This window comes from Leuresthes tenuis, unplaced genomic scaffold (genome assembly GCF_036924035.1).
Source record: "Leuresthes tenuis unplaced genomic scaffold, fLeuTen1.0.hap1 SCAF_6, whole genome shotgun sequence".
Taxonomy (NCBI): Eukaryota; Metazoa; Chordata; class Actinopteri; order Atheriniformes; family Atherinopsidae; genus Leuresthes; species Leuresthes tenuis.
The window spans coordinates 18,888,484-18,912,089 of record NW_027325360.1 but is presented as its reverse complement, the minus strand read 5'-3'; the positions used below and the strand labels follow the sequence as shown (position 1 = coordinate 18,912,089).

At 42.1% G+C, this 23,606-nt stretch overlaps 1 protein-coding gene across 3 annotated transcripts; it reads left to right on the top strand.

Moving 5' to 3' along the window:
* The first annotated feature begins 1,298 nt into the window (after positions 1–1,298).
* LOC140309972 (ceramide transfer protein-like) lies at positions 1,299–22,718 on the top strand. 3 transcript variants are annotated; one of them, XM_072388066.1, is made up of 18 exons: positions 1,299–1,936; positions 2,157–2,291; positions 4,508–4,624; positions 11,851–11,958; positions 12,163–12,301; positions 12,666–12,749; positions 12,938–13,095; positions 16,545–16,637; positions 16,733–16,819; positions 17,003–17,095; positions 17,501–17,578; positions 18,284–18,379; positions 18,650–18,782; positions 18,872–18,942; positions 19,054–19,182; positions 20,244–20,373; positions 20,899–21,036; positions 21,163–22,718. In XM_072388066.1, the coding sequence occupies exons 1-17, from the start codon at positions 1,847–1,849 to the stop codon at positions 21,024–21,026; spliced, it is 1,869 nt and encodes a 622-aa protein (XP_072244167.1). In that variant the 5' UTR covers positions 1,299–1,846; the 3' UTR covers positions 21,027–21,036; positions 21,163–22,718. The 3 variants fall into 3 exon arrangements, with proteins under 3 accessions (XP_072244167.1, XP_072244166.1, XP_072244165.1); XM_072388065.1 differs by lacking the exon at positions 17,501–17,578 and having other exon boundaries at positions 1,301–1,936; positions 12,669–12,749; XM_072388064.1 differs by lacking the exon at positions 17,501–17,578 and having other exon boundaries at positions 1,301–1,936.
* The last annotated feature ends 888 nt before the right edge of the window (positions 22,719–23,606 follow it).

Genomic DNA, 23,606 nt, shown 5'->3' with positions numbered 1-23,606 from the left:
TTGAATTTGGAAGGTAACCTAGAGAAAAAGAGGAATTTTATTATTTCCAATATGAGTGGGCGAAGGGTCATAAAGGTCTCAAAGATATTTTTTATAGCCCCTTTGTAGTCTGTCTCAGCTTTTGGCAAATGGGTCTTTCAAACTTGCAAATTTATTAATTAATATGTTTTACTTGGGATCTTTAAATCATTTTTAATCAGACCGATATCCATGATCTAGCTTTATAATTTTGTATTTTATACATTGAACAATACTGAACTCTCGGTGCACCTAAAACTGAGGGTTTTTGGCTCCGATTTTGGATGGACTCTCACTGCTGCACTTGCTAAAAGATGGTAATTAAGATTGTTTCTGAGCATGCCAAAACATGTAACTTTGTTCTTCAAGGCACCTCACACACAAGACTCGTAAATGTGATCATTACTGTTGTATTGCTTTTGCACAAAGTCAGAAAATCAAAGGCATCTGTTTTTTTTTGTTTTTATAGATATAAAAGGATGTCCCTTTAAGTACACGACAGAAACTTTATGGCTGAAATGCTGATATGTTTTTCTCTGATATGGGTGGACTTTATTAACCTTATCTGTGTGACTAAAGTACAGAAGGAGCTGGCATACAGAAGAAAAAATGTATCAAAAATGTTTTTGTTTTGTTTAGTGTGCATTTTAACCCCCTTGCATATTTTTGATGCATGCTGACACACATTACAAATCACAGCATATGACAAAACATTTTAACATGTAAAAAAAAAAAAAAAAAAAAAAAGTAAAAAACGCAAGCACAACTATCTTCACAGCCAGATAGAGAGAGTGATAACACATAAATCAGACAAATTACACTTCAGAAAACATTTCACAAAATTCAATGACACAAATGTCCTCCATGCCACAAAACACCACAAAAATAGAGCCTTCATATATACCTGTAAAGCAACAACTATATGTTATAAGAGATGAAAACTGTTATTTCCGGTATTGTCCCTGTTACTACAACAGAGCACACACATCTAAAGCGTAGCAAACACGTGCGTATATACTACACTGATGCGTGCGTATGATGTGTTTTATGTTTCGGACGCAAATTGTTTATGAATGCATGTTTTACAAATGAATACCATTGGATGCGTTCATTTTGATCGACCTGGTTCTGTGATCTCGTCACCTCCTCTGTTAAAAATGAACGCTTTTAATTTTAAGCAGACATGTCTAACTTCCGGTCTGACTATCGGTGGAGGTACCTTGATGGCACTCGACGCAGCAGGTACACACTAAAGCGTGGCTGCGGCTCCTCCCCCAGTAAAGCTAGCCAGCACTCCGCTATTGCTAACTGAGCTGCGGAACCAGAGCAGCGACACAGTCCACTGCTCGTTGTTTGTAGGTTGAAGTTGAGCTGCAGCCTTAACACGACGGCCTTTGGAGTAAATTGTCGACTGCAGCTCAGTTAACTGTGGACAACTGCTACAAGTCGCCAGTTAAAGTAAATGCTAGCTAGTTGCGTCGTTTGACAGCTAACTAAGTTAGCAAGGCTTATTGGTATTCGACGTCAGTTTCAAAACAAAGCCCGCAAAACCAAGAAATCGAGACCGAGCTGTCACCTCCAGAGTAGCTTGTGAAAAGACAAGCTAGCTGTGTCAAACGACCGAAGAAAAACTGCGACACCTTGTCACTGTTGTGAACCCTCAGTTAAATGTCTTGTTAACATTATTTCGCCGACGTTAAGTTGAAGAAGCTGTCAGCGGGTTTGGCTGCGACGCCGTCGAACCGATAACTTATCCAGCAACCAAGATTGAGCAGCGTGGTTCTGTCGATAAAACTCAGATTCAGCCTTTCTTGAAACTTAAAATTCAATGTCCGAAAAGAGTTCCTCGTCCGGCTCGGACGAGGATGTGGAACCGGAATCTGGACAGCCTGGGGAGCTCGGAGGCGTCTTAAGCAAGGTAAAGTGTAGCCAAGTTTGATAGTATGCCAAAGTGTTTGTTTTCTGCAGAAATAACTAACAGCATATGTGTTTTAACGATACACCAGTAGTCCGGGAGTCACGTGAACATTCCCACCAAGCGGAATAAGTTGAATTAATGCCCAGAGGGTCACTGGGGAGGTTGTTTGTTAATTGCATGATGCAGCTAACTTCATACTGCACACCATGTGTGTTTACAGTGGACAAACTACATACACGGGTGGCAGGACCGATGGGTCGTGTTGAAAAACAACACCTTGAGTTACTACAAGTCGGAGGATGAGCGGGAGTACGGCTGCAGGGGTTCTCTGTGCCTAAGCAAGGCTGTCATCACAGTAAGTACCGGCCCTGTAATGAGGAAGAAAAGTTGCTTTCCTCACATCTAAAACACGAGTTCAAACCACAGTGAAACTTAGCACCTGTTTAACATTTAATTTCTCTAAAAGTGCACCGTCAGAGTTCTGGGAGTTCTCAAGATTTAGATTTTGTCTTTACACCGAGATGAACTTCTTTGATTCCCCCTCGTCCTCTAGGATTGAGATGTAACTTATAGCTAAGCCATTGTTAAGATCACACGGAGGCTACACACCTGTAAGTTTAGCACACAAAGGCAACCAGCCTTGTCTACACTCTCAGGCCACTTCCTCTGTGCCAGTTTAGTTGGCGTTCTCTGTGGTCAAATGTAAGCGCTGACCACATACGGTGGAGACTGCTCTTGCATTCTTCCAGTGCAGGTAAGATAAGCTGAAATCCCATACTTTAGTTAAATATTCACTGCTCTTTAAATGCACTGACTCCCAAGTATGTGGGCCAAACAAATGCTTCTGCTGGGATTGCTTCACTTTTGTGCAATGGGATTAGTAAACTCAGAATTAGATTAAAACCTCAACATGAAAGCTAACGGCGAGTTTTTCCAGTAAGAGTTGAGATAATGACGTCTTGGAGCTTCATGCAAGATGTTTTTTTTTTTCAAATTTAGTTATAGTAGCCTAGTTAACAGTGTACAGCTTTATTACAGATGCTCCCTAATAATTAGTGTAGTGTGACCGCACAGCCAACTCTCACTGCCCTCTCTTTTGAAAGAGACATCAGTCTCATGAGACTGTGGTATGAGGAGTGAGGAATGCAGAAAAAGTCTCCTTTTTTTTTTTTTTTTCCAGGCCCAGCATCGGTGTGTTATCCACAGCGTATCTGTGGACACAGACCAGACTGTCCTCATACCAAAGGACACCATGCAGGAAATGTCACTGTCCAAAAAAAAAATCCTACTGTACAACAGTCAAATACTCTTATCAGAGCGCATGTGTTCTCCACTCAGTTGCGTGTTACTCGTGCATCTATTTGGAGTTGATATTTATTTTTATATTTCGGTAAATGTGACTCTTTTGCTTACACTGAGGATTTCTCAGTCCTTAACATGGAGAAGAAGTCGGTGCAGCCTCGGTGTACAGCACTGCTTGCACAAGGGGAAAGTCAAGTCATTCCAGTCTGAATAGAAGAGTTATAAACTTACTGTAAGGCTGAGGTTTGTGGTCCGTGTCTGATACTGCACAGTAGGCTGAAGGAAGATAGATTTGTCGAACCAGTAACTGTTACGGCTGGTTGAACTTGATAATACCACAGCCTTTTTTTTTTTTTTTTTTTTTTTACAATAAAATCATAAAGAGGAAGGCATTTTTAACACCACACGAGGCCAGATCAGAGTACTCACGCCCTTGCTGAAAAGCTCAACCTTGTTTGTGTTTTTAAAATGTCACCTTTGAAATGTACTGTCAGCGTGAAAGTGTCACAGCAATGTCACGCTGCTCGGCCGAGACCTCACGCCCAGAATTTGTGTGTATGTTGCTGTTGTCAGTGGCTGCAAATGAGGCAGCACATGAGCGTCATTCAGCAAATGAAATTAGACTCAGGCAACGTAAGGTTACGTCAACTGACAGGGCAGCTGTTTTCTTGATGCCTCTGAAGAGGAAAAGCGAGGAGACCCGACTTATTTCTTCTTGTGAACTTCTGTGGAGCAGCTCTCCTCTCAGCTGAGTGCGGTGGTCGAATTCCATTCTGAGAGGAAACGGGTGAATTCTTTGCAGCACGTGTTTGGGTGCCTAAGGCAGTCCGTGGTTGGATTTGGGTGGGGGGGGTGTAATAGTTGAAAGATTCCTCCAAAAAGTCAAAAAGTAAGGCCATGAAGACCTGGGTCCATGCTGGAACAATCCATGTTTTGTTTTTCCTCGCACAGCCCTGCTGCAGTCATTCAGGGCCAGGACAGCAGACACAAGACATCAGTTTTCAATTAAAATGTCACTTTATTGTGTGGCGTATGGCCCACTGTGACTGACTGAATCCATGTGTTCCTTAGAATGTGTCATTGCTTGTCAGCCAATGTTGCAGACAAAGCTGTTAAGTATTATTTTACTATTATTTAATGTCATTGAGGCAGAGGAAAACTTGTATTTCTGTATCCAGATAAAGGTCTTTTGGTGACTGTTTTTCCTGACATTGCTCATGAACTCTACCTAATAACTATCCGTGATCTTTTCCTTCACGCTTCCTTCAGCCACATGAGTTTGACGAGTGTCGTTTTGACATCAGCGTGAACGACAGTGTTTGGTACCTCCGAGCAGAGGATCCCGAGCACAGACTCCGCTGGATAGAATCAATAGAACTGCACAAGGTGAGTAATTGATCTCTGTTCTTATCTGCTCTTATTTTCTGTTACTTTGCTGGCTTCTTTTGATGTCTCTGTATTTTAACATACAGATCTTGTTGGAATAAAGTTCTTCGTGAGCATCAGTGAATCCACAGAAGCTGATTAAGACCCACTGTGTTTGAATAACCCAGTCCCTGTTATGTTTCCAGACTTGTTAGTTTTTCTTTAGCTAAACTGAAAAGCTGTTTAGCCCATAACTGTTTTTACACAACTTTAACCACATTGCTTTGCTGCACTACTGTATTCACATACTTACAGTTCTCAGGTTGAATTTAGGGTCAGTCTTTTTTTTCCCCCTCCTCTCCCAGAACAGATAGAGTTATGTGCCTTTAGTTCTGTCAGCTGGGTGGGGCAGGATGCAGGATTTGGACACACAGACGGTTCTTTACCCGGGGAATGTTAGGAATCTGAGGAGTGAGGTGTCATCCCTTGCCATCAGATAGTAAACTGCTCTTCCTTCTGCAAGAACATCCAGTTAAAGATGGATGGCTTCAGAGATGAATCGTGCAGAGCACTTTGGATAAGTGTCGGAGAGTGTATTTAGTTCTATCTGTTTACTGAATAGATAACTTGATGGCAAAGGCTTTTGTGAGCCCTTCTCTCAGGAGTTCATTTGGCTGGCCTGTTATTTGTGGTGCACTCAGGCTGCTGCAGACATCACACCTAAAGATCACATGGAATTAACATGTTGACATACAAACGACTAGATGTGGTTTTAGATGGTACCTTTGTGACATTTTCTCTGTAACTTTACAAGCCTGGTGGTTCACCAACACAACAAGAACCCTTTCTAGGCATAAAAATGCAGTATTTGTACAAAGGAAAGCATTGCAATGATGTTTGCTTTTCTGTTGTATGTCAATATATTTTATTTCAGCTCAGCTTGGCAGTTTTTGACTGCATATTGAGTTAATTTACAGTCGCAAATAGTCTCTCTCTTTTCCTCTATTGTGCTGTTTATCTGTCTAAAACCTAAGAAACTAAACCAGCTAAACATCTGGATCTGGTGACAACTGTGAGGACGCAGATTGCAAGGCTACCAGCAGGAGAACGCCAGGCTCAACCTTTATGCCGTGGCGAAAAGCTGAACATGAACTGAACTGTAAACATTACGTCAAAAGGCCCTTCCAGGCTGCCGTTCAAGGTGGCTCTGATACGTCTTTGTTACACATCACTGTCCTGGGTTAAAGTACAGAGGTAGAAGGAGGGGCCAGAGTTGATGCTCCACTGATATCCCGCTCAGTCGGCAGTTGACGTTGTCACAAAGTTGAATCGACGTGTGTGTACATGTGGGGATATGTACTTGTTTTTGAGGGTTTAGGGTCAGGGTTAGATTGGGCTTTAATTTATACTAACGTAATGGTTAAGGCAAGAGTCGATGGGTATAAGATGTGTGCGAGCTGCTAGTTTAGTTTACAAAGTATTGAAAGTTTAGTATTCCCAAAACTAGCTGACCATCTGTTTCATCTGATTTAGTTTCATTGAGTTGTTTGTTTTTGCCTCATTAAGAACAGTTTAGATGGAACACCAATGAAAATGCACCGCCACTGAAAAATAATCATTAGCTCTGAAACGGAGCTGTGGATAGTTTGTTTTAGCGCTGCTGGGTGTTTTTACTGAGAGTGTGAGTCACTGCAGGTCTCTGGTCCGTCCATTAACAGCGGTGTGAGAATATTTCAGGGTCGAGCCTGGACTGTGACCTGTAGTAACCTTTGGTGAGGTTATTGCAGCATCACTGTAGGCTGTGTGTTTGTGCTGCAACCAAACGGACGGAGAAGGAAGTGCGTTGTGCGTCCTTGTGTTTTGGTGTAATGCTTGCAGGAGGACCAAAGACGGCATTAACCGAAGAAGCTGAACTTCACTGCATGTTCTCTTTCCTTTCTTTAAATTTGAGCATTTTATTTATGGTTTATTTTGAAAAGGATATCATTTTATACAGTTAAACGTACAACATCAAATGATGAACATGCTGAACTTACCAATCGTTTGTTAAAGGGGTTTTAAAAGTAAATTCTTTTCCAGTTTCATACGATGCTTCACTCCGACTGGATTATTGACAGTTACGGCTTTAAATGTGCTTCAGAATGGGTTGAACAAGTAATGAGTACATCTTTCAAATGTCCATTAAGCGCCTCTTTGTAAAAGGCAAACAACTTTAATTTGCATATCCATATTAGAGCATTTTGTTCAAGGAAAAGTGTTTTTTGTGCATGTCCATTTGTGTTTTTGTGTGTGGGTGTGTTGGTGTTGGTGGGTAGAAGAGTGGTGCTAAATGCAGTGACATTTAGTGCAGCTCCTGAATGATAATACATTTATTTTAATGGCTCATTTTCACAGCAGCGTAATTCATCACGGATGCAAAAACTTCTTCATCACACTGAGACTTATCTTAAACTGATTCAGATATATTTTGCCAATGGGGTGTTTGAGAGAAAGTGGTAACCCTTCTTTATTAATTTGTGTGTTTTGTACCACTTCTTCAGGTTTGCTCTGGCAACAGTCTGAACGCTGTTGCTGTAGATTGAAGGATAGAGGATAGATTGAAGGGTTACCAATAAATCAGAATAAGGATGAAAGGAGCCAGCTTGATAGAAGTAGAGTATGGGTTCCAGACAAATATTTCTTTCTTCTGCTGTGTCATAATATACAGTAGGCTGCTTCACTCGCCCACCTTTTCAGTTCTTCAGGGGTTTATTACTCAAGCAGCTCCAGACAGCACTTGTCTCTGATGCATACATGCATGCACTCATCATCTTTACTCCGCTCTCACTCTCCTCGCTGCGAGCGCACACTGTCTCCCGGATGCTGGCACAGTGATGGATGCCAGACAGAACAACAGACGAGATGAACATTTTTCACATATCAGGGTGTGTGGTCTCGTGATGTGTTTAGGAACAGTGGAGTGCATTTATCCGCGGCAGAGGACCTGATTATAAACGGCTTCACCAAGGAATTACAAGACTCTTCCTTTGGCTCAGCCTGTCTTTCTGCTTCACGGAGCATCTAGTGTCTCCCTCGTGTCCAGTTGTTGCGAGGCAAATGACTACTTTTTCCTCTTCTTGCTTTGCTTCTTATATTACTGTTTTCCTCCACATGCTGAGCTAAGCTAAGCTGGTATGGCTTCTCTTCTTCACTTGTTCTTCCTCCCTTTTGTTCTTCAGTGAGGTGTGTCCAAGGAAACGGGAAAACCGGATTAAAGCTTCTGCATTATCAGATCAGAGTGTTGGGGGAGCGCCTGGCCATGTTGGGCCCAGCAAACCAGCAGGACTGCAGCCGTGCCCTGCTCTGCTTTGGCTGTTGGAATGACCGAATGGTGGGCTTATAGCATGTTGGCATGCCGCCTGCACACTTGAACTCATACCCGAGGTCTTTAATTATTGTGGCAGTGTTGTGACATGAATGATTTCTCTACATCAGCCATTTTCCCCTGCAGGGTCACACAGTGCATTAAGACGTATATTTATTTTGCATGCAGTTTTTGGTGTTAGTGACATCGCTGGACTAGCTTTACATTTGAACTCTCCTGCATGTAAGTCACCGTTATTTGAATTGTGCTGCTAAGGTTGCTGCAGTCAGTCAGTGTACAGTGTTAAAGCCAAAAATCAAACTTCACCTGTTTTGTGTGAGTGGGTGTTCAGTTTGCATGGTTGCCATGCAGTTGACCAGGTGTACAAAGATGGCAGTGGGTGGCATTGTCACATGTTGGCCTTCATCGCTTCAGTGCAGCGGGGGAGCACTTAGAGATAAACAAACAAGAATTTCAGGGTTGACAACAATGACTCATAATCATCTTTTTTGGGAAATGGCATGCTGAGATTATTAATCTCACTTGATTTTTATACATTTTTCTTCATGAATTGCTCTTTATGTTGCAGCTGAGTGTCTGTCGGATTTTGTGTGGTCCCGCTTGCAAGTTTAATGCAGCCACACGAGGATTCCCTCTGTTTGTGTGTGTGTGTCTGTGTGTGTGTGTGTGTGAGAGAGATGAACACATAGTTTTGCACAGAGAGTAGTTGGGGTTTGTTTTGAAGTTTGCTGCTTTTTTTTTTTTTTTTTTTTTTTTTTTTTTTACAAAAAGGTGCTGAAAGATTATGAAAACTTGTTAGAAAAGTTGCTGAACTTAGCAGGCGACAGCAGCAAGCGTTCGTACCGTGGCTGCATCTGGATTCCGGTGAATTTGCATTGGGCAGGGAGGAGCTCCAGTGTTGTGTTGGAGCTACACTGTGTTACAGTGTTGGTGTGAGAGAGCGGGCCTCAATCGGAAAGCAGCACGTAGCTTCCCAGCAGTAGATTTCACTACTCTGGATTCTGAAAGTTGACTAATATAAGTGGGCTGTCTTGTTCATTTGAATGGCCGTTAATATGCTTAAACTTGCCACCCAAGTATTAACGGTGTGTGGGAAATCCTGCCGTAACTAATATTATTAACAAAGGTAAAATGCTGAAGAGAAACTGAATTGATATTTATTGATGGATTAATACAATTTAATTGTTTCTAATTAAACTATGTGAATAACTGCTTTATAATAACTGCTTTATATATTATGATAGTGATTCCATTTTCTTTCAGTGTCACACACCAGTGTGCCGTGTGCTCCTTATTTCACTTTCCCCTTTCTTAGTCTAATCAAAGAAATTTACATTCATTTAAATCCTGTGTTTAGCTGATAGAAAGGACCAGATGGCAACATTTATTTACCAATGTAGCCAGCCACGTGTTTAAATGCTAAGCAAGTAGTAAACAGTAACACATCTTGGGTATTTATTTGAGGACGTGCAGTGGAAAAACTTGCAGTGGAAGCATGCGGCCGCACTGAAAAAAGATCACCTTTAAATGAGAATTACAGGTGTGTCAAGATAGTGGCCAAGATAAAAGCTTTGGGTGGATAAATGTTTGACAAAGGGTACTATGGATTTCTCCCTACTCACTGCTGTATTTATTAATATATAAACGGCTGACTCACAGGTCAAAGTGTTAACAGCCTCTGGCTTACAGTTAAATGAACCATTCTTGGCTCACGGCTCTTCTTCACCATTTTCAGCTCTAGAGAATCTGAGTTAATGGTAGTTTTGTGAATGTTGTATTCACCTTTTGGACAGAGGGAGGTGATTTGTTTATTTTATTTTTTTATTTTCAATGCAGTTTTTGTCACGTTACTGAACTGAATTTTATTTTATGGTGTTGTTAGGAATATATAAGCGTCACTATTTATCTTTGATCACTATTCAGTGTTTTTAGCACATTGCCACTTACCATATAAATACAGATAAGTTACTTATCTTCCTCTGTAGATGCACTTATGCCACTGATATAATGCCATCAATATTTATTCTGCTTGAATGAATGAAACAACTCCTGCATGCCAATATCGCTGAATCAGTGCAAGACGTTCCCATTAGTGATAACAGCTGACAGGATAATATGCACTTATCCAGTTTCCCAGGTTAGACTGACTTGACTCCTCGAATAGTTCCACCTATCGAAGCCATGGGAGGAGAAGGCAAGTGCAGACACGAAGGGAAGGGAAGGGAGGGGAAGGGAGGGGAGGTGATGAGCAGTTAACAGACTGAGACATCTTTGTTTCAGAGCCTCATTTTAAACCAACATCAATTTAACGACACGGATATCAGGACAGCTGCATCATCTAACGTTTTGTTGCGACTTATCACCTTATTCAATTATTTCTGTCAGTTAAGCATTAAATCTGTTTATAACAAAGTGGCTATTTTGATTTATATTTGAATGAGACTGTGGGGTTAGCATGCCACACCCCTGCAGATGTTGCAAGTGCAGAAAAATCTTCCGCTGCATCGAAGCACCCCCGTCTAAAGCTCCTCTGAGGAGCCTGGTCTCCCCCCGAACTAACTCCAGATGCATTATAGGAATGAAGGCATCCTTCATAGAATGTGTCGTGTGCCGATTTACATCATTACAGAACCGTTATAACTCGGTTTTGTGTGTTTATTTCACGGTTTTGTTATTCATTATTATTGGTTTATTTTTTTCCCCCTTCTTGTACCTCTGAAATGTTGCAGTAACTGTGATGAGGATTGTCAACTTTATTTTGTTTACACTGAAACTGAATTGAGTTTGCAAATAGTCATAAATTGATCTTTGATTGATTTTGTGGAAAACTTGTTTTAATAACCTTAACGTTCTCATTGGTTTGCAACCCTGTGCAATGACAAAAAGGCATATTTCTGGTTAAATTCTGTATGTTAAATAACTTGGATTAGTGTTTGGGGACCAAATATCTCCATCAGGACGGCCTTTATGTCATGGTTATGTTTTTTTTTTAGTTGTTAGCTACATCTTTCTGCAGGGTTAGGGTTATCTTTTCTCTTTTTGGTGTTGAACCCTCTCTCAGTCGGCTATTTAACGTAAGCTCATTCAGCTTCGGTTTGCTCACTGACTCTTAGGAAACGTTTCTTCATTCCTGTTGGCCAACAGAAACTGCTCGTGGTTCGTTGTTCATTTTGTAATCGAGGGGAATCATAAACACAAAGCCATGGCTAAACTCAACCACATAACTTTAAAAGCTCCCACCCGCATGTTAGCATCTGCATTTATATGGAAAAGCTTTTTCAACATGCTTTTCAGTCTGGTTGTGGATAAGAAGGCAGTGTGAGACTGTAGTGTAGAGTCATGAATCATCTCTTTCTAATGTTGTGGATAAGTATCAGCAGCTGCATGTGGGATAATAGAGAATATTTGGCTTTAGTGTGGATGTCTGGGCGTGCACATACGTACAATATGTGCAATAAAATGCAGTCACTTTGCTGAGCTCGCAGTCCCAGCCGGCGCCCAGTCATAAGTTTGCCACTTAATAGAACAAATGCCTCCACCACCACTCCCACATGTCTGATCATAGATCACTTTTACAGTGTCGAACTAGGCCCAGAAATAAACCAGATATTCTATAGGCTGCACTTTTGCCTCTTGTCATAGAATTTAGTGCTTGTGTCTGTTTTTGGGCCATTTCTGTTGTGGTACTGGGGTTTAGGATTCCTCAGTGATGCCGTCTGCTTAAATTGTTCCTTCTCTCTCTAGATTTGATGAACATCAGACGTGTTTTTTGGCAGATTGGGCAGAGTTTTGTGCGCACTTACTAATCTCCCATTCCCTCCTCTTTGCTTCTTCTGTTTCTCGCCTGTCTTGCCCTCCTCCCACCTTTCCAACTGGATTGAAGGCCGAGTCTGGATATGGTTCAGAGACGAGTCTAAGGCGCCATGGTTCCATGTTGTCTCTCGCATCAGCAGCTAGTGCCTTGTCTTCCACATCCACGTCCTCCTTCAAGGTAATAAAACAATCATGTGACTCAGTCCCAGGTGACCACTTTTCAAGTATGTTAACAAACCATGGAAACAATATGCTTCAATACTTTGAAGTTTTATTTGCTGTCCAGCTTGGATCACCTTAAGCCAAAACCACAAAAATCGTCCTCTGAAAACACTTTTTTCTACTGTTTGTTTATCTTATGCCCCTGTTTGTCTCTGCTCAGAAGGGGCACAGGTTGCGTGAGAAGCTGGCAGAAATGGAAACCTTTCGGGACATCCTGTGCAGACAAGTGGACACCCTTCAGAAGTATTTTGACTCATGTGCCGATGCTGTTTCCAAGGATGAATTTCAGAGAGACAGAGGTAGCGTGTGGCTGTTTCGCACTAGAACACAGCTTGTATAACTTACGCTGGGATGCCTTATCTGTCGCATGTTAAACTCGTTAGTTCAAGTGTTTGTTTTCTTTTAAACACAAATAAAAAAAAAATATGAAATTTGAATCATGTGCAAATCATAAATAATGGCATCTGTGATTAAAATAAACTTATGATATTTTCCTATTTTTCCTGCCCACAGTCCAAGTATAAACAAACTGTCCACAGTGTCCTCTGAAGTTTAAAACCTGTGAACATATCCAACTGTGGGCTATTAGTTCTGAATGTTGCGGTGGACAGGACAGGGAGACTGTAGATATTACTAAGATTACTGTTACTTTCTCACCAATAGTAGAGGAGGATGAAGATGAATTCCCCACAGCTACAAGACCAGATGGCGAACACAATCACAACAATAATGGCAGCAAAGAGAAACGTGAGTCTACCTGAATGTATTGGCAAACCATTTTCTCTTTTGGTAACGTTTTTGAAAATGTGTTCCTGTTTGTTTCCTCTGGTAAGAACTGCCCCCAGATTAATTATGAGCAGGAAAATCATAGATGTTTTGTTCTTCATTGAAGCCATTATTTAATTATTTAATTTTTTTGTTGTTGTCTGTGCCAGTGTTTTCGCCCGCCAGTCCCAAAGGTATGAACGGGATAGACTTTAAGGGTGAAGCTATCACCTTTAAGGCCACCACAGCAGGCATCCTCTCCACCTTGTCCCACTGCATCGAGCTGATGGTGAAACGAGAGGACAGCTGGCAGAAGAGACTGGACAAGGTACACCAGTGGACTTTACATAGATAGATAGATACTTTATTGATCCCGAAGGAAGTTCAAGCATCCAGAAGCAAAAAAGTAACATAACATACATTAGGATCTATACAAAAACTACAAAAAAAAAAAAACTAAGAAGTAACTGTAGAAATAAAATGTTTTGTAGAACTATAACAGGGTATCCACGGGGTATTAAAAAGTCTTAAAATGTCTTAAATCCAATCATTTGAATTTAAGGCCTTGAAATGTCTAAAATGATCTTAAAATTTCATAAAATGTCTTAAATAAGATTTTGAAACGTCTTAAAATGTATTAACGTTACTTTTATTTGAAACAAATGCAGAAACCAGTTTTGCTTTTAATTAATTAGATTTTTAGGACGCTACAACATAACAACAAAACGGAACTAAAGTACCGTATTTTCCGCACCATAAGGCGCACCTAAAAGCTCATCTCCAAAGTTAACAGTAGAACAAATATTAGTTCACAATAGAGAGTGTCTGGTGTTTTTAGTTAGGTTAAGCATTTAAGCATTTTGTATTCCAATGTGAAAGAGCTGTAAAAAAAAAAAAAAAAAAAAAAAAACTCCTAATTCTGGGCCTCCAAGTTTCCTTCATGCCTTTTGTACTTTTTTGCCAGTATGGTTGTGAAATGGGTCTTAAAGAACTATAAATTATTTACAAGTATAAAGTGACCGTAGAACTAGCAGAAGTACCATCACTGAGAGCTGTTGTTCAGCCTGATGGCCGGAGGAACAAAAGAGTTCTTGAGTCTGTTGGTGGAGCAGGATTGACACAGCAGTCTGCCACTGAACACACTCCTCTGCCTGATGAAGGTGTTGCGCAGAGGGTGGGGGGGGGTGTTGTCCAGTGTGGACAGCAGTTTGTCAAGAGTCCTTCTCTCTGCCTCTGTCACCAGAGAGTCCAGCTCTGTGCCCACCACTGAGCCAGTCTGTCCAGTCGGGCAGAGTCCCTCTTCTTGCTGCTACCTCCCCAGCAAACCACAGTGTAGAAGAGGACGCTGGCCGCCACCAACGAGTAAAACATCTGCACAGACGGCTCTGTCCTTTCCTGTGAACAGAGTCTATGTTTGCTGTCCAGTCCAATCTGTCATCCAGCTGCAGCCCCAGATATTTGTATGTCCTGACCATCTCCACATCGACCCCCTCGATGGACACAGGTTGGAGCTGTGGTTTCTTCCTTCTGAAGTCCATCGCCATCTCCTTAGTCTTGGAGGTGTTCAGCTGTAGGCGGTTGGACCTGCACCACCCCACAAAGTCCTCAACCAGGCTCCTGTACTCCCCCTCCCATCCAGCCTTGAGACAGCCAACTATCGCAGTGTCATCTGAATATTTCTGCATGTGGCAGAGCCCAGAGTTGTACTGGAAGTCAGATGTGTACAAGGTGAAGAGGACAGTTCCCTGTGGTGCTCCGGTGTCTGACGTGCAGTCCTTCAGTCTGACGTACTGTGGTCTCTCTGTGAGGTAGTCTGTAATCCATCTCACCAGGTGTGAGTCCACCCCCCTCTCTGTCAGCTTGTCTCTCAGCAGGAGGGGCTGGATGGTGTTGAAAGCACTGGAGAAATCAAACATGATTCTCCCAGCACTGCTCTCCTGGTCCAGATGAGAGTAAGCCCTGTGTAGCAGATAGAGGATGGCATCCTCCACCTTCTCCTGGTATCCAAACTGCAGTGGAGGACCTGGGGTCTGAGGAGATGGAGCAGCAGCCGTTCGAAAGTCTTCATGATGTGTGATGTTAGTGCCACTGATCTGAAGTCACCCGGCTCCCTGGGGGGGGGTTTCTCTTCAGAACAGGGATGAGACATGAAGTCTTCCAGAGCACGGGGGACCCTCCCCATCTGCAGGCTTGGATCGAACACCCCAGTTCAGCAGAACAGGCCTTGAGCATCCTTGGACACACTTGATGGGGGTGAAGTGGGCAGCCACTGGCTGTGGGAGCTGGAGTATCAAACCTGTTGAAAAGCAGGTGTAGCTGGTTTGCGCTCCCAGCATCCCCCTCGTCTGTGGTGCTGCCCTTCTTCTTGCAGCCTGTGATGGTTTTCATGCCATCCCAGACCTCCCTCACGTTGTTCCGCTGCAGCTTCTGTTCCACCTTCTTTCTGTACGGTGGCTCTCAGTGTGGATGTGTCACTGACTGAAGAGTTGCCGGTTCCCTGTTGAGGTCGGACGTTTGGCTGGTGACTGCTGATGGAAAAATCAGCTGTCAGAACTGTGACATTTATTTAAAGTTCAGCTAGTGCAGCTTCTATGTTGAAAGGGTGTCCTGGTTGTATAGGAAAGGCCTCTGAAATTGCTGTGAGTAGCTGCATGAAAGAGCTGACTAACAAACATTTATTGGGAGTAATTAAGATTAATTATTGCCGACACTAAGTTCTTGACTTGTAAAGAGTTTCTCTGAGTGTGTGTTAAAGTGTTGGACAGATGGACAAATTGTGGTTTCTCATCGCGAGCGTAACTTGATTTGTTGATCAAAGTGGCCTGTTTCTTTAAACATGTGCTCTCTGCTGCTCCTCGTGCTGAGTTGATGTAGTCAAACCAGTTTCTCTCTCTCTCTCTCTCTCTCTCTCTCTGTTTTCCTTCTTTCTCTGTATGTAAAGGCGTGCCACCCAACCCCTAAAACTCACAAAAGCCGGGAAGTGTTCTCAGTTAGGCTGCTTGAGTGAAGTTAAGTTATTAGTTGGCTGTTTAGTTGCCGACCTGGAGAAGGAAAATAAAAACAGGAACATAACATACGCTCACAGGAACAACACACCAACGTTTTATACAGAGAGAGCAATGAGTGCTCGGACTTCATGGTTCAACTTATGGAAGCCTACAATACAGCGGAGCACTGAGCTGCTCAAACAGCAGAAGCAAAGATGGATACCTTTACAGACTTGCAGTCTTCTCTTTACAGTAGGTCTCTGTCTGTCAGTCTGTCCGTCTGTCTGTTGGACACAGCAGACAACAGGATCCCCTCCTGTTTGTTTTGTGGCAAGTGTTGTACGTCTACACCTTCTTTTGAACTCTGTTAAGTTTCATCGTCTGGTCTCTGTCTGGCTTTTATGTTCCAGTGCACTTTTGATCACAGTTGCTCTCTGCGCACGCTTCTGTATTTAAAGTGTGAATTTTTGTTTGTTGTGCGAAGCTAAGCCAACGTAAGACAATATGTTGTAAACACAGTTTCTTTTCTTCTCTTTATAAGTCATAAATGAGCGAAACTAAACTCTTCTGTCTAATTGTATGGTAGGAGTTTGTTGTGGAACCTGTTTTAGCGTTAACGTAGCTGAATAGTATGTTGTGGTTGATCTGAATTGGAGACACCCATACCTCTATTTTTTTTCTGATGAAGCTGAAACATTGTCAGAGGGGTGTTGACAGATGATTTGAGGCTTCACAATGACTAACATGGCTACATTAACCACACTGAGTTACTGTGTGTGTTTGTGTGCAGGAGCTGGAGAAGAGGAGGAGGGTAGAAGATGCCTACAAGTCTGCTTTGAATGAACTGAAGAAGAAGTCGCACTATGGAGGCCCAGACTATGAGGTACGATGAAATGATAAGCGAGACAGATTAGTACTGCTACTTTGGTCACAGCTGTTCCAACAATCTTGACCCCACTTGTTGCTGCTTCTTTACAGGAGGGACCCAACAGTCTGATCAATGAAGATGAATTCTTTGATGCTGTGGAAGCTGCACTAGACAGACAAGACAAGATAGAGGAGCAGGTGTGATGGATATTAATATTTTGACCGGTCTTGCTCAATGAAAAATATCTTCTCCAGTTGTTATGTGTAAAGCAGATGCACATTTAACCTATAAGTTCTCTCATTTTCATTCATCTGCCTCTTTTGCTCGGTGTTCATATCTTTAATCTCTCTTTTCTTAAACGTATATGCTGCTCCCCTCAGTGCCAGTCAGACAAGGTCAGGATACCTCGCCTAACTCCAGTTCCTCCTGGTGATGCTTTTTCCACCATCGGCACACATCGATTTGCCAACAAGGTAAACGGTTTGTTTGTATATGTTGACTTAACTGTATACTTAACCCCCATGCTGCTTTGTTAAGAATTAATGCGATGAATTGCTGCTGTTTAGTTTGCATCATCATTCTGGTTTTAGCTGGCCAAGTCACGAGTGTGAATATCTATACAACCAGCTGCTTCTTGGCACCAACAGTAGAATTACATGTCCTTGTGATGTGGCCATGCCTCGCCTTAGTCTGTTCACTCAGAAAATCAGTCTCAGCTTTGTTTTGTCATTTTTTGAGAGAGCCGGCATAACATTTTCATATGCAATGCTAATGCTACCTTGCTAGGTTGTGATGGTCTCTTCTGATCTGCTGCTGTGGGGCTTCTTCATGTTTTCTTCCTACGTCTGTTCTCTTTCAACCACATCTCTGCTGTACAGCCCCGTAGCTATTCTTCTTCCCAGTCCTCCATTGAGCTAGTCAGTGCTTCAGATGACATTCACAGATTCAGCGCTCAGGTACTGTACTTGGTCAACTGATAGCACCTTCAGGGTGATGCAAGCAGCCACTGCTTTTCACTCCAGTTCACTCCAGTTAGATAGAGCATGAACAGATGGCACAAAAATGTCCACTAACCAATCGTTCCATGGTTTCGCATAAATATGTTAAAATATTTTAATAATATTTATGTACCAAAATGTTATTTTGATGATATTTTGCACTGATGCACAAGGATGAAGGTGTCCTGATAACACTGAAATTCCTGGAGTGAATGAAGTTCCCTCACCACATAACAGCTGCATGACTAGTGAAGCCTCTTAATTTCCACCTCCTCCTTTTAACAGGCTTCTCGTTTCACAGCATGAGCAGGCATGCATCCAGACTGGCTATGCACACTTTTTTTTTTTTAATATCAACTTCAAGCAGGATCATATATCTTGTATTTGTTTGGTTGCCGCTCGGTGGCTAATGTGTCTGCTTAAGGAATTCCTGAGGCGCTGAGAAGGAAATAGTTTTTTTCTATTTGAGGTTATGAAACCTCTGCAGAACACGGGAGCAAAGTACAACGATTCCTCAAGACAGAAAATCACGAGTGTTGACTATAGCCTTGCTGAATATGCCCTGCTTCTTTTCCCCTTGGTTTTAAAGCATGTCCTCCTCCAGTAGGCAGATGAAATAAAGGCCTCTAACATGAATTTAATCAGAACGCCTTCTTTTCTCAGGTGGAGGAGATGGTGCAGAATCATATGACTTATTCTCTTCAGGACGTGGGTGGAGATGCCAACTGGCAGCTGGTAATAGAAGAGGGGGAGATGAAGGTGTGTAGAGAGGACAAGCTGCCTATGTGTCATTTCACCTGTTAATATTTAAATCAGTCTTTTAAAGTTACTTTTTTGTTAAAGACCCACGTATTAAATACTTTTACCAAAGTTTCATCAACTGTTTAAAGCATTCATCCAACAGAATGCTGCTGCTCTGATGTGCAACGCCTGTCAGAATCTTTCTTTCTTTATTGTTTTTGCTAGATTTTGTAGTGAGGTCGTGAATGCGTTCACAGTTTTCAGTGTTCTGCTCTCACTGTTTAACAGGTTTACAGGAGAGAAGTGGAGGAGAATGGTATCGTGCTTGATCCTCTTAAAGCTACTCATTCTGTAAAAGGGGTAACAGGACATGAGGTCTGCCACTACTTCTGGGACACAGCTGTCCGAATGGACTGGGAGAGTAAGTTCGTGACACCGTGGCATTAACACAGATTAACTGTCGTGGTTACAATGTCATGACCTAACTGACCTGAGCTCTCCCTCCCTCAGCCACCATTGAAAATTTCAACGTTGTGGAAACACTCTCTGATAATGCCATCATTGTTTACCAGACACACAAGGTAGATTTGCTTTATTGTGCTTTTTGATTTTGCTCATGCACGCTGCACATTTGATCGGTAATGTTTGGCAGTGTGCTTGACAGCGACCGGATGTGGTTGGTTGTGTTTCAGAGAGTGTGGCCTGCTTCTCAGAGAGATGTACTCTATCTGTCAGCCATCCGGAAGATTCTGGCAACAAATGAAAACGATCCTGACACGTGGCTGGTCTGCAACTTCTCTGTGGACCACGACAAAGCTGCTGTAAGAGCAACGCTCAAAAGCACATCTTGTGTTGTTAGCAGCCGCCATGTTTTCTACAGATTCTGCACAACCGATGAATGAGTTGTTCAAAACATCAGTGTATATCGTTCATCATTTCATCCACACATGCACATTTAGATTGTACCAGGACAGAATGAGCGCAGGGATTTGGAATGAAAGACACATCTGACATCTGTCCTCTCTACCAAGCTTCATTCATTTCTCTGGTTTTGTGACATGAAGCAGGGCTATAACAAGAGCACCATGCCATACACCCATCAGTGCCATAGGTGGAGCTGTCAATCAACATGCACGTTTTTAACGGCCAGACACTGTTTGTTTGAGTTTTTTCTGATTCTTCCAAGCAAAATTGCTTCCAAGACGATACCGACGGCATATAGTGAACTACATCATTCATCAATGAACGTGAACATCTGTGTCAACTTAATATTAGGTTAAAAGAGGGTAGCTATGTTGCTTTCTAGTGAATAGTTTGGACAGGCATCGTATTCTCCCAGTAAAATCAACTAAACTGAGGGCATTTTTAGACGATGGAGCAGTTCTGACTCCAGGAAAGGTGAAACTGTGGTCTCACACGAATCAAATTGTAAGATTCGCCACTATTCCATAGAAGAATTAGCTACTATGACAGTGAGCTTGTTTACATGGTGTTACCCCCCCCCCCAAGAGTGCTTTGATAAAATCAGTATTCAATTAACTAACTTAAAAACGACTGTGTAATGAAACCAGCTGCGCTACGATGTCCCGTGGGTGGAGTTGGAAGTGGCAGAATGTCTCCAGCGTTTCTCACACAGTCCATGACTTCACAGTGTCAGAGTTTTGGAATCGACCCCCCCCCCCCACAACATGCCCCCTTTAAAGGGACAGCGTGTAAGGCATTATAAGGGCAGGAGGGTGTGTCTGTGGAGTCTTTTTATGGGTAAGTGGAAGAAAGAAGCGTTTAGGACCCGCTGACCTCGACCACTCTCTCAGTTCAGCTACAGTGAGACCCTTGCATGCTTTGGCATTGTTTGCATTTACCTCTTTTGTTTAATTTTCAGCCCACAAACCGATGTGTCCGTGCCAAAATCAATGTTGCCATGATCTGCCAAACGCTGGTCAGCCCACCAGAGGGTGATAAAGAGATAAGCAGAGACAACATCCTTTGTAAGATCACATATGTTGCCAATGGTAAGTACCCGTCCAGTCCAACAGCTGAGAGAAAAATGCTTCCGTTTCATGATCAGTCTTACAGTAATGTACCCGCGAGCACCTCAATGTTGATACCGTAAAGCTGCTGAGAGCAGATCTAAATATGAAGAAAACCTACATGATTTTCTAGAATGCAGAGAAATGAAGCACAAAAAAGTCCTTTATAGAAGGTTATACTGTCACTGAGCTAGACGGACAGGCCATGTTGTGTCTTTGAAATGCCAGTCCAGTCTTGTGCTGTCACATTCACACACACACACACACACACACACACTTTGATTTACTGTAAAACAGCTCTACTGAAGTTCCTGTTTATTGTCAAGAGAAGCTGGGAGGGTCATGGGATTTTGTTTGGTGGGGCAGCGCATCCTCTCTGCTCTCCAGAGGGCTCCTCCATGCTGTCAGTGTTCTGATGCACTGTGGGTTATGTTTAACAGTTAGTCATTAATCAGCAGTCCGGTTTAATCCTATGAATCCTGATAATTATTCTCTTTGTGGCTGCAGTAAACCCTGGAGGCTGGGCTCCAGCCTCGGTCCTCAGAGCTGTGGCCAAGAGAGAGTATCCCAAGTTCCTCAAACGCTTCACCTCCTACGTTCAGGAAAAAACTGCTGGGAAGCCCATTCTCTTCTGAGCGCAAAGAGGTAACCAGGGACAGAGACACGCTGTGTGTGTGAGTGAGAAAGCAGCGAGTCTGATAGCAGGAGCATTCATCACATTGTTATTATGTCTTTTTCCAGGTTTTTTTTTTTTCAACTTCCTGTTTCCAGTTTGACCACAGGAGGGACAACATTGTTCAGCGTTGAACAGACTCTTGATGAACACACGACATGTTCACCTGTCATTCAGCTTTCAAACATGTGCATGCAGGACTCCAAACCATCAACACATCCCACGGGATGCCTGCTTGAAGACGAGACTGGTTTTACAGCTTTAATGCATCAGTAGTCATCATCCCAGCTACGTTTTAATGGCCTGGAACCACCTGTTGGTCATGAAAGTGCATTTTATGTAAATTCAAACTTTTTTTTGAAACGTTAACAATTATTTGCATTTTGGGTTTTTTTGTAAATTGTTTTGTACATTTCTTATGATTACAAACTTGTTGACTTGTTTGGGTTTGCTTTAATCACTAGTATTACAGCTCCTTGTTTTTCTGCTGCTAAGTTTGATAACCATAAGAAAGTAGAAACGGCTCTGATGAGGTGAGGCACACCACCTCTTTTTTTTTTTTTTTGCCTTTTCCTGTCCCCCCTCTTCACAAATGGGGGTCAGAGCCTAAAGCTTTGAAATCTTTATATTTCTAGATTGTTCTAAAGCATCTTTCTGAGAGCACCATGGACACAATGTATTGTACAGAGAAAACAGTAAGTTTTCAGTTGGTTTACCAATGTGAGAAATGTGAATTGACTGTTAAACGCTTGAATTTGATGACAGCAGTGAACTGAGGAAATGGGAGATTGAGAACATTTGCTATTTAATTCTTTGGACAATGTTTTTTGACACAGATAACCTGATGTGACGGTTAACTGTGGCCTATAGATGCTAAGTTGCGGTCCTGATCTGTCCTCAGACGGGTCATGGAACCAGCTGTAGTGTCTGATGTGAGGATTCCTCTCTTTCATTGAGAGATGAGTGGATAGACTTTATACACTAGTTTTTTTTCTTCATATAGCCTCAGACCCTCATGAGGCGATGAAAGAAATATGCCCACTCATGAGTGTAAGGTTTGTTGTTAAAGTTGTTGAATGATAAGAGAATCATCTACACCCTACACTCTCTGTCTCGTATTGTTTTACATTTCACACGCCACACTACGGAGCAGTGGCCTCCTGCCCTTTGACTGATAACTACCCCCAGAATGCCTTAGACACCAGGATGAACCTTGAAAGTCCTGGATTTCTCTATTTTACAGCCACCAGATGTGCATTTATCAACACTGAAATGAAGCTGGGGGGAGGGGTGTGTCAGTATTTCACATCATCTTACCTCATGATTTAATTTTTACCATAAGACTGTTTATTTCCATCACAAGTTGGGAGTTCTGCAATCAGTTGATCTGCGCGTTTGGGGGGGAGGGGGGTCCGCCACGCAGATTTTCTGTCTGAGAGTTCAGAGGTTTGGAAGGTTCATCGTTTTGCTGATCGTAACACAAGCTAGATCTACGAATGATGTCAGCTGAAGAATGCAGTTAGTGTTTTTAATTGTATTTTGTCAGTAATCTACACACTTTGTATATTTCTAAGTTGTACATCAGAAATATTATTTGCGCTAAATGTAAGGCCGTTTGATAATGTTCTGTAAATTAAAATTATGACACAACAGAGCTGCACACGTGTACTGTTCTTGCAAATGACTCGTCATTTACCCGTGTGTGTTCACAGCCGTGATAGGCTGGCACTTTGCAACCCCTGGCAACAATGATGACATCGCCACTCTTGAATTACGTTCACTTGAATAATAGTAATAATAATTAACATCACAGCCACGATACAAATGATTTCATTTAAAAACTGAGTATTGTGGCTTTAGAAAACTTTTTTTTTTTTTTTTTCTAAAAAGAGAGCAAAAAAATAGTGGGGGGGACTAAGTGATGGAATCACCTTGTACAAGTATTTGTTTTAAAAATGCAAATTCCAAGTTTTAAAACGCAAATGAGTCCAGATAAAACAGCATTCCCTCAGAGTTAATCGAGCTGTTGCACCCGGCTAATGGATGAGGTTCTAAAAGAGAAACGTACAGGTCGACCAAGGAAGACATCAAAGAGTCGGGACAGAAAACTCAAAGCCTGAAAATAGGAAATCCACATGAGAATAAATGAAAAGCAAATGAGCACAACTGGGAAATGGAATTATCTAGAAAAGCCAACTCCTAAACGGAGAAAAATAAAGTTAAGCGTGGACTAACGAGAAGCAGTCGTGGCCTGGGGATGATTGGCTGAAAGTGATCCAAGAGATGATGCTGGAACTTGTTTAGTGCAGGTCCAACGAAATGTATAAAGACTAAAATCACTGAAGGTACAGGCCTGACATTAGGTTAAGGAGATGGCAATCTTTTTAAAAAAAAGTGTTACAAGAGACGCCTGCTTTTGTTGTTACATCAAACAGTTATGTGTCACTTACTTAATTTTCATTCATTTATTTCTCGTTACAAAATAAAGCACCTGCATGAATAACCTTCAAGAGTAATGATTCCATGAGGGTTTGTATGTCAA